The sequence below is a fragment of the Anabrus simplex genome, chromosome 2, assembly GCF_040414725.1.
Source record: "Anabrus simplex isolate iqAnaSimp1 chromosome 2, ASM4041472v1, whole genome shotgun sequence".
Lineage (NCBI taxonomy): Eukaryota > Metazoa > Arthropoda > Insecta > Orthoptera > Tettigoniidae > Anabrus > Anabrus simplex.
Window position 1 is genome coordinate 1122744216 of NC_090266.1, and position 17046 is coordinate 1122761261.

General features: G+C 41.3%; 1 protein-coding gene across 1 annotated transcript in view; it reads left to right on the plus strand.

Moving 5' to 3' along the window:
- Positions 1-17046, plus strand: part of LOC136863803 (17-beta-hydroxysteroid dehydrogenase type 6-like) — a 176023-nt gene that overhangs the window by 123386 nt on the left and 35591 nt on the right. Inside the window, exon 4 of the mRNA XM_067140142.2 lies at positions 6655-6837. Coding sequence (XP_066996243.2) covers positions 6655-6837 — 183 coding nt within the window. The remainder of the gene's footprint in view (positions 1-6654; positions 6838-17046) is intronic.

The window sequence follows — 17046 nt, forward strand, 5'->3', positions numbered from 1 at the left end:
TAAATTATCGTATATAAACGTAAATTTCCTAATTTTCATCACGATTTTATTTTAATCATCAACAACACAACACTGCTCTAACCTTAACACACGTGCTATGTTAGCCATAAATATTTGGTTAAATAAATGTCATGAAATCAATCTTAAAAAATAAATTGTCGCCGCGTCATTTTCATGTCAAAATCACTGGACACTGCAAGGTCGAGTCCTTGTTTGACAAGCCGAATTAACAGCTATCAAGTAGCCCTTAATTCGCGCCTTCGAGCCCCACGAATGGATAAAGCCATTTTCATACGTGCCCCCTTTATTCCCGGTCGGCTCAGACGGAGAGCGAGAATCCCAGTCGTGGGCCGTTCGCTGTCAGGCTTTGCCTATTTTAAAAGGGCTGGTAAGACTTAAGGACTGACGATAATTGAAAAACAAACACTTAAAACAATAGGTTTGACATTTATTAACACTAGCACTTCATATAACACAAAATAACCAAATTTAACAATTTAATCTTGTTGATATTGGTTCTGATTTCTTCTCGAAAGGTTATCTGATACACTACAACTTCCTTCTCCAATCATAACGAAGCCTGAATTTTACTGCAATGTAAATAAAATAACAATTAGCCCACATCTGGCTTTAATAAAAATAAAAATTATTGCGGGAGAAACTCCTCCTAACACTGGTTGGATTATCAGTAAATTACAAAATTAAACAACAGTAAGCTAGCCATGTTATCTTAAACTATCCTAGGCTATCGCGATAGCATCTACCATTGCACAAGAAAATTCATAAATTTTAAATTAATGAAGAAAATTAATTGATAATGGCGTCATTAAACTTTGCAAATATTATCAGAAATATTACATTACTATCCTTCTTCTTCATGAATAAATTCCATTAATATTATTTCCAATTTCCGGCGTGAATACCACTGCACTACACTCTTGAAAATATTTCCATTAACGCAATCCTATATAATCATATCTATTCAAGACTTCAGAAAATTAATTACGTTAACAATTATTATTTCCACGAAAATCCTTCTAAACTGCTTTGAATAATTTATAACATTAATGAACTCGACGCCTTGAAAATGAATTTTACAAGATTTACAATTTTGGTGCTTTGCTCATACAATTTACGAAATAATATGCACCTATTCATTTTTGACTAGTACGTCAATGTCAACTTTACGTAAAATTCAAGTAAAATTTACTAAAGGTATTAATTATATCAAAATAAGTCACCACAAACAACGCTGAAATAACCTGGGCATAACATGATGAACACGTGGCCAGGTCAGAACCACATTTCAAAAAATTACAGAAAAATATCACAAGCTACTGCACTCATTCCACACTCACACAAATGACACACGATTATTATTTACATATTTTAAAATCGGATTCTGGAACTTAAATGTAAGTTATGATTTTTATCTTACTATACGTGGAATATTCAGATGACGGTATATGATAAATCGTACCACTCAACAGTCATAGAAATGTGATTGAATCTGGGCAATCTCCTGGAAAGAAAAATAGCAGAGTTATCACAACGTTGATCATCTAGAAAATCAGCGATTCAATATTCAGGAGAAATGGTCGACAAATACTACGCACATAAATATTGGTCAAACGTTAATGTCATTGGACATGTGCTTCACGAGTCGCGACGAACTATTATTACTCCTAAATCTCACCCACATTATTTAACACATGCTCCAAATTCACAGAAGGCATGCTTCTCTAGACACATGCTTCACCAAATAAACATACGTACATACATTTTCATTATAGACTGTTATGCCTTTCGCGTTCAGTCTGCAAGCCTCTGAGAATTTACTAAACGTCGCCACAATCCTCGATTTGCAACTAGTGTTGTGGCCTCATTTAGTTCTATACCTCTTATCTTTAAATCGTAAGAAACCGAGTCTAACCATCGTCGTCTTGGTCTCTCTCTACTTCTCTTACCCTCCATAGCAGAGTCCATTATTCTCCTAGGTAACCTATCCTCCTCCAGTCGCCTCACATGACCCCACCACCGAAGCCGGTTTATGCGTACAGCTTCATCCATCGAGTTCATTCCTAAATTAGCCTTTATCTCCTCATTCTGAGTACCCTCCTGCTATTGTTCCCACCTGTTTGTACCAGCAATCATTCTTGCTACTTTCATGTCTGTTACTTCTAACTTATGAATAAGATATCCTGAGTCCACCCAGCTTTCGCTCCCGTAAAGCAAAGTTGGTCTGAAAACAGACCGATGTAAAGATAGTTTCGTCTGGGAGCTGACTTCCTTCTTACAGAATACTGCTGATCGCAACTGCGAGCTCCCTGCATTAGCTTTACTACACCTTGATTCAATCTCACTTACTATATTACCATCCTGGGAGAACACACAACCTAAATACTTGAAATTATCGACCTATTCTAGCTTTGTATCACCAGTCTGACATTCAATTCTCTTGGATTTCTTACCTACTGACATCAATTTAGCCTTCGAGAGACTAATTTTCATACCATACTCATTGCACCTATTTTCAAGTTCCAAGATATTAGACTGCAGGCTTTCGGCACAGTCTGCCATTAAGACCAAGGCGTCAGCATAAGCCAAACTGCTTACTACATTTCCACCTAACTTAATCCCTCCCTGCCATTTTATACCTTTCAGCAGATGATCCATGTAAACTACAAACAGCAAAGGTGAAAGATTACAGCTTTGTCTAACCCCTGTAAGTACCCTGAACCAAGAACTCATTCTACCATCAATTCTCACTGAAGCCCAATTGTCAACATAAATGCATTTGATTGATTTCAATAATCTACCTTTAATTCCATAGTCCCCCAGTATAGTGAACATCTTTTCCCTCGGTACCCTGTCATATGCTTTCTCTAGATCTACGAAACATAAACACAACTGCCCATTCCTCTCGTAGCATTTTTCAATTACCTGGCGCATACTGAAAATCTGATCCTGACAGCCTGGCTGTGGTCTGAAACCACACTGGTTTTCATCCAACTTCCTCTCATCGACTGATCGCACCCTCCCTTCCAAGATGCCAGTGAATACTTTGCCTTGTATACTAATCAATGAGATACCTCGATAGTTGTTGCAATCCATCCTGTTCCCTTGCATATAGATAGGTACAATTACTGCTTTTGTCCAATCTGAAGGTACCTTACCAACACTCCACGCTAATTTGACTACTCTATGAAGCCATTTCATCCCTGCCTTCCCACTATACTTCACCATTTCAGGTCTAATTTCATCTATTCCTGCTGCCTTATGACAATGGAGTTTATTTACTATCCTTTCCACTTCCTCAAGCATAATTTCACCAACATCATTTTCCTCCTCCCCATGAGCTTGACTGTTTGCAACACCACAATGATGATTTCCTTTTACATTGAGAAGATGTTCAAAATATTCCCTCCACCTCTCCAGTGATTCCCTGGGATCTGTTATGAGTTCACCTGAATTACTCAAAACACTGTTCATTTCCTTTTTCCCTCCCTTCCTAAGATTCTTTATTACTGTCCAGAAAGGTTTCCCTGCTGCTTGACCTAGCCTTTCCAGGTTATTACCAAAATCTTCCCACGACTTCTTTTTGGATTCAACAAATATTTGTTTCGCTCTGTTTCTTTCATCTACGTACAAATCCCTGTCTGCCTCGGCCCTTGTTTGGAGCCATTTCTGATAAGCCTTCTTTTTACGTTTACAGGCTGCTCTCACTTCATCATTCCACCAAGATGTTCGCCTTTTCCCATCTTTACACACAGTTGTTCCTAGGCATTCTCTTGCTGTTTCTGCTACAGCATCCCTGTATGCCACCCATTCACTTTCTATATCCTGAACCTGCTTACTGTCTACTGTTCGAAACTTCTCACTAATCATATCCATGTACTTCTGTCTAATTTCCTCGTCCTGGAGATTTTCTACCCTTATTCGTTTGCAGACAGATTTCACTTTCTCTACTCTAGGCCGAGAGATACTTAGTTCATATTCGTTTGCAGACAGATTTCACTTTCTCTACTCTAGGCCTAGAGATACTTAGTTCACTACAGATCAGATAATGGTCTGTATCATCGAAAAATCCCCGAAAAACTCGTACATTCCTAAAAGATTTCCTGAATTCAAAGTCTGTTAAGATATAGTCTATTATGGATCTGGTACCCCTAGCCTCCCATGTGTAGCGGTGAATAGCCTTATGGTTGAAGAATGTATTCGTAACAGCTAAACCCATACTAGCACAGAAGTCCAGCAAACGCTTCCCATTCCCATTAGCTTCCATATCTTCCCCACATTTACCAATCACCCTTTCGTATCCTTCAGTTCTATTCCCAACTCTCGCATTGAAATCGCCCATTAGCACTATTCTATCCTTGCTGTTGACCCTGACCACGATGTCACTCAATGCTTCATAAAACTTGTCAACTTCATCCTCATCTGCACCCTCACATGGTGAATACACGGACACAATTCTTGTCCTAATTCCTCCCACTGACAAATCTACCCACATCATTCGCTCACTTACGTGCCTAACAGAAACTATGTGGCGTGCAATGGTATTCCTGATAAAGAGCCCTACCCCAGACTCTGCCCTTCCCTTTCTAACACCCGTCAAGTACACTTTATAATCTCCTATCTCTTCCTCCTTATCTCCCCTTACCCGAATATCACTTACTCCTAGCACATCCAGATGCATCCTCTTTGCTGACTCAGCAAGTTCTACCTTCTTTCTTCCATAAGCCCCATTAATATTGATAGCTCCCCATCGAATTCCATTTCGTTCGCCAAGTTGTTTCCAAGGAGTCCCTCGCCTGTCAAATGGGAGTGGGACTCCATTACTCCCATAGGTCCGAGGCTTGCTTAAAGTGTTCTGAGCTCGGTAAAGTCATGAAGCAGGATGCTGCCCTACTTGCACATAGTCCAAGTGAGGATCTCTCCTCTAACGGGTTATGGACCACCGGTGAATTGTGTAGTCCTAGCCGCCTGAGCACAAGGAGGGCCACGACTCAGAATATGTCCGAGATGCCCACTCCCATTCCATAGCAACTTGTATCCCGACTCTCAGGACCACTTACTATGCCACTCAGCCGTTGCCCATGGTTCACGAACTAGGACGTGACTACAGTAACCCACAAACATGAACCAAATAAAATTTCACAATAAATCCCTCAAGATCTGCCGTATTCCAGGCTCATAATCCACTAATAGAGCACACATCAAACATAACACAATAATAGCAAATAACATTTACCACTCATGACCATTAAATTTCAGTTTAATCCGGCCTTCAACTTTGTTATTAGTGCTGATTATTAATTCTGCCAAAAATCTGAATTCATCACAGAAACTGATGGCACTGCCTTGCATAAATCCATTGAAATGCGTAATATGAAATATACTCTAAAATTTAACATATAAGGTACTACGTAATTTTTTCTCACACGAGTTCACTTGAAATTAATCTCACATAAAATTATCTTTTATCGGAGAGGTCTAGGTTTTTAAATAACATTCTCAGCATTCGGAGGGACATTTAGAACAATATTAGAAGACATTCACAGAATAACTACGCTAATAGAGTCCAACAAATCATTCACACACAATGTGACAACACTATCATTACCCCTTAAGAAAGAAGAATGGAAATATTGCCAAAAGGCTCTAATCTAACAGAAATACTACCATCAATGAATAGGATCGTACTACTTCTACAAAGATGAACATAGACATTATTTAAGAACGTACTTAAATTTTTGATGAAATTGGATCTCGCCGTCGATGAAAGAATCTCCTCACATGGTGATCTGCTTACATGGCAATCTGCGCCCAGTGGTCATCTCCCCCATGTCAGATGGTGCCTACATTTTTAACACTGCATGTTGACAGCAAAGTCGATCCCCAGATTCACGTAGATCGCTCTTTCAGAAGATGGGTGAAACATCCTGGTGTAGATAATTGAGTATGTAAAGGTCCTCTTCTTTCTTGCCTCGATGAGAGCTGAAGCTGACACAAAAGTTTTAGAATGTGATCACACACACGACCACGTGGAAATTATCGTAGAATAATACGTAACTTGTCCTCGAAAATCTGCTTCACTCGGAGAACGTCGCAATAGAAAATCACATCAAAGTAGAAGCGAAGATAAGAGAGCGTCGAAGTAGAAGCAAAACACGTCGAAGTAGCAGGGATCGTATTTTCCCAAAGCACAGGTACTTATGCATTTACACTTGGAGGTGTGGCCTTACATTGCCTCGTAATTTGACATCGTACTTTCACCTGATAGGTTCTCATAATTCGAGAAAGTATTACTTCGAGAACATTCCCACGTGCTATAAATTGGAGCGGCTTTGAGAAATTCCTGGCTGGTCACATGACCACGACGAGCCGGTCGATTGAAAAATCAATACACTGTCTACTCTACCCGTTCAAACCGGTTTTCTGCGCGAAGACACGACTGGGTCAGAATAAACTTGTAACGTATTACACTCAACGAAAGAATGATACCATCCATTTACCACTTATAATAAAATATTCGTTATAGGCCAAATTTTAAGGGGACAGTATGTATGTATGTATGTATGTATGTATGTATGTATGTATGTATGTATATATTAGAATATCTTATGTATGTGTTGATAAATTCTTTTTCAGTTTTATGGGCTGTCGTAAATAACGCAGGCATCGCAGCATTTGCTGAAGTTGAATGGCACAGCATTGATTCCATAAAGAAGATATTTGATATAAATGTTTACGGCCAGCTGAGAGTTACGAGAGCATTGCTTCCACTACTGCGAGAGTCCAAAGGAAGAGTAGTTAATGTCAACAGTGCAGCAGGTATGTGCATAGAAATTCTGAACTGTGTTCAAAGAATAGCATACATTTTCCACGTTTGTGAGAAGACGGCAAAGCACTTATGTTCAGTTTAGGATTTGGCTGGGAGTCTAAAACCGGATGTTTTTCCGTCACTACGTGCTAGCCCTATTGAGAAATCCCATATGAACTCGCCTGGGATCAAACCCGGGACTCTCGTCTTTGGACCTGAGACTCTAAAGTAGAGATGGGCGAAGTTGTTCTTTTTCTGGAACAATTCCGGTTTTTCCTGTTCCGGAAAAATACTATGTTCTGAATAACAGTTCCAAAATAACAGTCAAAGGTTTAGGCACAGGGGAATAAAAAATATTAATGAACCTCATAAATGCAAATTCAAAAAATTTTCCTCACTGCTAGTTTCATGCTTTAATGTTAATGTCCCTAGAAAACGCTAAACCATGGTTTTATCGCAACAAATATTATATTAATGAACCCTGAGAAAGAAACACCTTAATTAAGTTAAACTAATTTTCAGGTTTGATCTGTTGTTAAATGTTTTATTTTTCAATCATAAATTTGTTTCGAAAGATAGAAGAACCTAACAGTTATAGATTAACTAAGCTTTTTATCTGCAAAAGAAGGCAGGTACTGATACTGGAAGATATTAAACATGTAGGCCTAGTTCAATAATATTTGGTAAATTGATATTGCCATGTTTTTATACCGGTATGTATAATAGTCTATTTCTAACACTTTCAATGAACAAATTAAAGTGGAGAGCACAACACAAACATCAGTGTATCGCGGTAAAAGAATGCTTTGACGATGCACATAGTTTCACGCAGCGAGGATTTATACCAACGAAGATTTAAAATCAGTGTCATGCATACTTACCGCGGATTCGTTGTCTGTCAAAATGCCGACTAAGAAGCGGGCCTTTCATATTTCGTGGGCTCCCTTCCCCTTCCCTTGAGGCTCCAGTACATTCAATGTCTAGTTTAAAAGAATATCAAAACCAGGGTAGCCCGGAGTCAGAACAATCAGCCAACCAGCGGAACATGCGCGGTTTTCAAACACCGAGACCAAGCAAGACCACTGGAGTCGATCTTGCACCAATTCAGGTGAGTGCAAGCGATATGGAACAATTTTCTTTCGGAACAGGGTGCTGCTAGACCAATCCCGCCGAGTGCAGGCGGTACGGAACACTGCTCTTCCGGAACAGGGTGCTGCTAGACCAGTCCCGCCGAGTGCAGGCGGTACGGAACACTGTTCTTTCGGAACAGGATGTTACTACACCAATCTCGCTGGAGTGCAGACGACATGGAACATTGTTCTTTTGAAAAAGGATGTTCCGGCGTACTGTTCATTCCGATTCCAGAACGGTTCAAAAATAGCTGTTTTGTTACTTTTTCCATCTCTACTCTAAAGCATAGATGCGCAGCTGGGTGCCTGTAGAAACCAGCCTAGTGCAGCCGGGTTGGCTTGATTGCAGCTTACGTGCCAAACATGTCACACTCAAGTGAGGGAGCGAACAAACTCGGCACGGGGCAGGAGCAATGACGTTATATTGTGACTACGAAGCTTTCATCGCATAGCGAAATGTTGATTAGAGTACAGTATAAAAAGTACACTGTCACACAAGGAAGACCGATGTTTCTTAAATATCAGTGTTTGATTTATACTGCGCTCGATATTAACAGACATGATTTTGATTTCATACATTTACACATTTGAAAAAGTGACAAATTGCAGCTTTTGTGTTACAATGTACAAAGACACGGGATTAAGCATACAAGCTATGATTTACAATTTCTTGGATGGGAATGACGGAATTTCCACTAAGAAAAGTAAAATTCCCGTTATTCATTCAGTAAAACCATAATTCGACAAGCTTAATGCCTGATTTTGCGCTGTGTTGTAATGTGAAGTGACTTTCCCTAATCGATGAGTTTCTAAAAACAGAATTTAAAAATTCGTCATCAGACGTTCTGTGATAATAGCTAGCCTTTAAATCGCGAGAGAGTTGCGTCATGAGCGAAGTCATAGATATTTAGTATCCAAGATCGAAGTACAACACTATAAATACTAATCCGAGTAGGTATACAGTAGTGATGGAGTAATAGAATATAAAAAATTCGCTTACTTGTTTAATTTATCCATTGGACTATTTCTTCGACTATTCATTCGAAACTCCATTCGAATGAATGAGGCAATCGAATAGTGAATTCTTTTGAAATGATCGAATGAAAAGTGATCCAAATGGTGTCATCAGCTTATCACTCTCATCTCAGATAAATTAAAATTTCCTACCTCCATTCTCTCACAGGAAGTTGGACGATTGGTTTATGGTAAGCCTTCCGAAAATAATACGAACTCGTGCTCCACACATGTGAATAAGTAATGAACTCAGGTGCCATTACTTAACATGCATACATTAACATAATGAATCACGCGCCCATGCTACTACGCGAATCGCAATGCTAGTGTTGACTCCTTGGCTCAGCAAATTTATCACGTTATAAATTAAAATCGCCAGGATTTTCTCTACATGGCTATCTTTGCAATTAAGTCCTTAAATGACTTCAGAAAGACTCAAGACAGCTAGAGTTCGTAACACTGGAGAAGATATTTTGTAATGGTGCTTTTCCCAGCGAAGAAAATGTGTAGACCAATCTGAATCACGCTGGGATTTTTGTCCCGCGGGCACCCAGCATATAAGTTCGTAGGTGGGCGATCAGTATGTGTGTTCCAGGCAGAGTGACGTTGTGGTTACGTAACAGGCCATGGAAGTCAACGCCGGGTGAAGATCTCTCAGTCGGTGTCGATCATTCCGGCAATAACCGAGTTTGAAGTGGAGGCAGAACCTAACGAAAAACAAGTAATGAAAAGGTGATGGTGATTACTGTTTTAAGAGGAAGTATAACTGGGCAATCATCCTCTATTAATACTAAACAGAGCGAGCCATTACTATGATCTCTGTGACTGTAACTACGGATGGGAGCATATTGGTCTTGATTAGCTGCATCTCTACCAATAATGGCTTCACTGAACTCAGAAATGGTAGTTGATTATTTAAGTTGACCCGATGACCGACAGATGGCGCTCCATGCATATATCTGCCAGGAAAGAATTTCTTTCCTGCCTCTTTTTGACCTGTTTACTTCCTTGACTTGTCTGTCCGGATTTATGTTTCTTGTTAATGAAAGCGAGAAATATTTTGCCAGTTTTCTTAACATAACGACGATACTTCTATCATTTTAAGTACGGTATGTTTTATCGAGCACTCGCCTATTTCTGACGATACATAAGTTATGATTTATCTCCTCCGATGTCCCAATGACACATTACACAGCTCTGGCGAATCCTTCTCCTCATTATTTTTTAATTCGGCCGGGTGACGTCACAACTTTACCATCGCACCCAGCCGACCCAACAAGCATATCGGTCAGACGCCTAGTTGGAAGTCGGCTATAGACTATGTTCACCTGTATTGTGCTGGACGTCCACCATTCCATCTCGGAAGAAACCATCCTCTCCGACCTCCGCAAGACGGGAGTGTACAGCGCAACCAGACTCTACGAAGGCTCCGCTCCAGCACCAGAGGTCCTTCTATTTCTCACCTCTCCGACCGACCGTGACCATCTTCTCGCCACTGGTGCCCATATTCGCAGCCGTCTTCATCGCGTGGAACCCACTCCTAGCCAAGTTCTTGAACAATTACCGGACTACTCATCTGATCTTCCTGCATCTGATGTTTCTACGTCATCTCCCTACCCCCACTGCGCCACAACCATTGTCCTCTCTCTGCATCACTTCTACCGCCACGATCACCGCCACCACTATTACCACCACCATCTCCTCTGTTCACAACCCCATCACAAACTCTCTCACCACTTCGCTTACTACCCATCCCACCCCTATAATGATAACTACTGTCACCTCCCCTCCCAACCTTACCCCATCAAGCCAACAAGCAGCATCTGAAACTGCCACCGACACGACGCCACCATTATCGCCAGCTTACACCTGCGTCATTCGAGGAGTGGACCCGCTCTTATCTACGGATACCATCGTCCAAGCCCTTCGCCAGACCGTAACACCAGTGCGCCGAGCAACCCGGATCTTCAATGCCTCAGGACCTACGCACCTTGTTCGACTTCATCTACCGACTCCGGACACCGCCCAACACCTCATCGACAACGGAATTCATCTCCACGGCCGCCTTCAACAGATTGAACCCTCTCGTTCTTCTCCCCAAACTTTCACCCGACCTCCCACACCTCGTCGCCGTCCCCGGCCAGCTCCACCTTTCCTTCCACCGAGAAACATGAATATTCAACACGCAGTAAGATGAACCACCGCTGTATGTTATACAAACCCAAACTTAGCATAACAAAGCGCAATTTCTTGTACTTCATTCCAAAATTCTTTAATGTCCTTCCCGGTTCTTTACAAACTACTTTATTAGGTCAGAAAATGAGTCTGAAGTGTCTTAAATCCTTTGTCAGGGATAATAAAACTGTTATGGAAGAAATAACTAAATGAGAATATCACGTCACCATATCCAATTTCCATTCAATGCTCCACCATGTGCTGTTGATCATATCCGTCATTCACTCATACCCATACTCGTATTTCAGGCATCATTTAAAATATATTTCTCACTATGTAATTAATATTCTAAATTACCACACACAAGGTTTCACCTTACGTGGTATTTTACTGATATCTACTCGACTCTGTTGAGGTTGGTGTGATTTTGTATAATAATAATAATAATAATAATAATAATAATAATAATAATAATAATAATAATAATAATAATAAAAATAATAATAATAATAATAATAATAATAATAATAATAATTTATTTAATGTGTGCAAGAGATAGTTAGAAGTTCAATTTATTTTAAGTATTAATACGTTGATAATACTACTACTTATGTAATATATGTGGTTTAGTTATAAGATTAATATTTCTCAAGTAATAATGTTATTAGAAGAGTTATGTATACATAAAACAGAGTCCTGTAAATATGTAAACGACTTGATGAATGAATAAATACTACTACTACTACTACTACTACTACTACTACTACTACTACTACTTCACTGCATCATTTCTCTTGTATCTTCCACAACCTAGCCCATTCTTTCACCCCTCTCACACACCCCTCACTAGTCCCACAGCCTCTGCATTAATCCTTTACCCCACCATGCTTTCCTACATGTTTATAATGCAGTGCATAATCTTTGTAACATGCCACAACCGAAATTGTAAATCTGTAATACCAGTGTTGAAAAATTTTATATACTTCCTATTGTAAACCCCTTGATATAATAAAGCACCTCGCCATCTCCTACACATTCACATCCTTTACCCACCTCCTTCTTCCGTCACATCTCCCCAACCTGCCCGCATCTCTTGGCCAGAGAGAGGGCGACACCCTCTAGGTGGCCCGCCCCACCCCTTCAGGGTGGGGAATGAAAGCATTTGATAGATAGATAGATAGATAGTCCCAAGGCACTCTCGCGTGTCCACACTTTTTTCGGCTGGGTGGCCCTCTTCTCTGCGCATACTCAGTCGACCCAAGAATAATTAAACGGGCAGACGCCTAGTTGGCTGTCGCCTTCCCCCACTCCACCATGTTTTACACCTGTCTTATTCAGAATGTGGACACCACTCTCCCCGACCTGTATATTCGCCGTGAAATCGGCCAGGCTGGTTACCCCATCTACGATGTCCATCGGCTCCGGGACGACTTCACTGGTCAACTATCGACGGAGGTTCTGGCCTTCTTCCTCCATTCGGACGCCCCTGCAGCCCTGATCTCCACCGGCGCAACCATCAACGGCAGGCTCCATGAAGTGGTCTCTACTCCGGAGGAACTCATCGAGGCGCGGCGCCACCATCCTCATCCCATTTCCACTATTCATGTCCGTCAGCCTCACCCTTCCTCACCGTCTCCCGCGCCCCCCTCCGTCATACCGACCACTCTCATCACTACCACTACCCCTACCACTACCATCACCACTTCTGCCCTTACTACCTCGTCTACTTCTCTTCTTCTTACCACGACTAGCCACCTCACTCCTATCATGTCCACTCCCACCACCTCCCTCTCTCCCCCTCTCTCCCGTTCACACACACCTCCTGTCACCTACATGGATGCCGCCCTTCCAGCTCAGCAATTCTCTCGCGCCGAAGCCTCTACAGCAACGCCATCTCACCAGCAGTCTTCTTCTCCGAGCTGTGTCATCCGTGGCCTTGACCCCGCCGTCGCCGACCGGGACATCCTGGAGGAACTACAACTGGCAGGCGTTCCCGCTCGTCGGGCGTTTCGTATCTTCAACGCCAGCGGCTCGACCTTCATGGTACGCATCCAACTCTCCTCTGCAGCCGACGTCGACCATCTACTCACCACCGGCGCCCGATTTCGCGGGCGGACATATCGAGTGGAGCCCTCTCGCTCCCCACCCCGCCCTGACCGATCCCCTCCTCTCACCCCTTCTCGTAGCCCGCCGCCCACCCCGCCACCCACACCTCCCCAGCAAGCTGCCCCCCTAGCCGCTCCAGAACAGAACTTCCTCGTTTCGCCCTTCCAGACTCTAGACTTCCTTCGCCTACTAGCCACTTCCCTTACCAACATAACCACGACCCTTTCCTACCTTCTGTCACACTTCTACCCTCCTCCTTACTCCAACCTTCTCCCTGCACAATGTATGTAATTTCTGTAATTCTCTGTAAATACTGTTACTTTCTGTAACGCGCGCCCGAGATACATCGGTATTAAATAAATCACTTGTCTCCTCTTCCCCCGGTGTTTGCGGGGGTTTGCCTGTGCGGGGTGCTTTGTGGGTCTTCCCTGGGTCCCGGCTTATTGTGACGGTACCTTTGCGCCAGATTCTCTCACACTTTTCCCCCTCTGGTGTGTACGACACACACCCCCTACTTTTTCTCTTTTTCGGTAAATCCTTTCCTTTACACGGCCGAAGAGCTCCTTAGTTGAGCTGATGGCCCGCCCCTCCTCGGTTGAGGAGAGGAATGAAATAACTTGTTTTCGCTTCGCTTCGTCCCAAGGTAATGTTTATCTTAACACTACAATCATTGACATGTATACTAGAGATGGGGAATCTGATTCATTTGAAACAATTCACCAAAATGATTCGTTCATCAGTGGCGGCTCGTGGCTGTAAAGTATGGTGAAGAGCTAAAACCCGTTCGGTTTCGAGCGACAGATTTAGGAACTACGTGATGTTTTCGGTTGTTTAGCACCTTTGACTGGCGGAGGGTCTAGCACGTTAAAAAGCCTTAAACGTACTTTTTATCTTAGAATACTGGTTTCGTATTTCTGCAGGGCTCCTTGATACCAGCAATGTTAACAATTCCTTAGAATTACCACGATGTATTGAATTTAATGTTTCGTCATGACCACGAAAAGCTAGTTCTTGCTTACTTAAATAGAGCACTGCATCAATTACCAACTGAAGGAAAAGCCTATTTAAACGTACATTTTCACTGAACTGTACAATATACAAGTCTAGCATTTTCCTTCAGGGCATCAGAGATCGTATTTTGGTTTCTTTCCAAAGTCTGACATTTGATATGTTCTGCAGGGCAGGATGACGCAGGGAGGACGAAACATTTCGATCTCCCGGCAACTTCACTTGCACATTCCGCCGTGAGGAAAGTACTCAGGTGACGTCACGGTTGTCATTAGGGCTCTCTAAAGACTAGGTATGCTCGCCCGCCATATGGTTCATTCCTGCGCTACGTTGGTAAGGCAGTTGACCACCCTAGCCTTGTATATCCCTCTTTTTACTGTTCTCCACGCTAGGAAATTATGCTGAACTAACATACTATAAAAATACTCGTTCTCAATATTACTCAAACGGTTACTAAAGATAAATATTAGTATATTTCTTACATTATTGTGTAATTTTACTCGAGACGAAGGTTGTAAAAGCAAGGTGGTTGATAATTTGCCTTTTAACAAACAAACAAACAAACTAGGCATGTACTCTCACTGGAGAAATATTAGAAAAAATAGCTTACTAATAAATCGGTTTTTTATTATTATTATATTATTGATAAGTAGAATAGGGTGTTCGTAAGCTATGCGCCGCGGTACCGTCAAATGAAATGAGGGACACCGTGGTATTGATATAGGCTACTGTCGTTCTTAAATCTCGGAATTTGACGTGGTAATCGGTCAGTGTTGAAGATATGTAAACTGTAATAGAAGATTTTGATACCATATGATCTCAGTCGGTATTTCATACTTGCGTGAAATTGATACAGCGCTTTTTTTAATGCTATTTGTTCGGGGCGTCGGCCTATAGAGATCTTTTGCCCCTACTTGCACCATATGATATGAACCTGCTTGTAATTGGAATTGCGGAAGTGTAGAGTGTTGCATGTGAGGAAAGGAACGTTAAGGACGACACAAACATCCAGTCCCCAGGCCAGGGATATTAATCATTTACAATTAAAAACTCCTGAATCGAACGCGGGGCTGCCGGGTGACAGGTGGACGCGTTGCGCCCTACTCCGCGGAGCCGGACTGATACAGCGCTATTTTCAATGTTGTAGAAATTATAAGAAACAATTCTTCGAAGAAAAATTACGTTGAAATGTGATGTATGAAGACGAACACACCCAAGTAACTGGGATTCTTTAAGTTTATTTCTTTCTTCTAAAATTTAGTCCCTTTTCTTATTTACCAGTATTTAAAAAAAGACATTCTATGTAAAAAATAAACTTAATTTTTGGCGAGTGTTATGAATCTCATCAGGTTATTCAGTTATAATGAACAGAGGATTTTAGTTTATTCAACCGACCATTCATGAAACAAATGTTATGCTATTATAAATTACATTCAGGAAGAAAATAGGAATAGAGTAACTACTTCTATAGCTGAATCTTCTCTCCCAACTTGAAGTATCGCACGGATAATCAGTTACCAGTGACTTATAAGGGAAGGGAGAATATTGAAATTTTTTGACTTTCGCAAAGTTAACAGTACTTTTTGTTACAGAGATTTCTCTGGTTTGAGGAGAAGTATTATGATTTCTCAACACGACTCACCTTATTAAACTTCGAAGGGCTGCAACATTGGTAACTTGCTCAGGCAGCACATTAAAAAATATTATATTTAAGTAATATTTTACTAATTTACTGTCTTCTTTTATTACAGTATTTACAAAACAATAACATTCAATTCCTTGTTTTCGACGATATCTTCTTTTCCGAAGCTGTCCCATACATTTTACCTCGTTTCCCTACATTCTTGTTAGAGTCACAACAACATAGGATCGAATTTTGAAGAAGTATCTAACAATTTTTACTTTTAAATTGGAGAACATGTACTGGTACATTTATCATTCAAAATTTTCTCCATTACAAGATTGCACCTCACAGTTACAAATTAATTTCAAAACTTCACAATTTGCTTTCTTTGGTTCACCCAAAAAACCCGAAAGTTTCAGAGCTTGAGTCAGAATGCTCATAGTTTAAAACCTGTCTGCATATAAGCCTAACACAGATCTTGGTTTTCAATCATGCATTTGTTGTACTACCACCAATGTTAAACAATTTATTTCTGTCATATGAAGTTAGTTTTGACAAATATTGAAACTGTGGTGTTTGGATGTTGAACTCCTGTTGCCAGACTTTGGGGGCAGAACTTAATATTGAATGATTAGTGTGTCTGAATTAAGGGTTGTAGTAATGTCAGTGGGAGATGGATGCAGGTTTAAGCCAGCAGTTGAAGTAGAAGGTGTAGCAGAGGAGTGGAGGCATAATACAACCTCTATCCCGCAGTAGAGACATTACTACAATTAGGTTCAGAACAACCCACCATTATGTGATAAATATCCACACAATTTAGCTCTATTCTGTCCATGCACGTGGTGATTAAAGCAATACGTTCGATATGACGAAGCGAGCGCTCGTAGGAGAACCTAGAGTTTGATCGCATGTCCCACTGCACATGTATGAACCAAAATGGCGGCTAAGCATACCCATCTTATAGAGCCTTAGTTGTCATGATAACCGCCAAGGCCAAGCGGTACGGGGGAAGTAGAGCCAGCTGCAGAATCTCTCGTCTTCACTCAATCTCATGCGCCGTACTCGCTTTCGTGAGTTCCCCTGGTTCTCATTAAGTGATGCGAGCTCTTGGTGCTCCAAACGCCGTACAAAAAAACATTTTCTTTCGTAAAACAAACAAATGC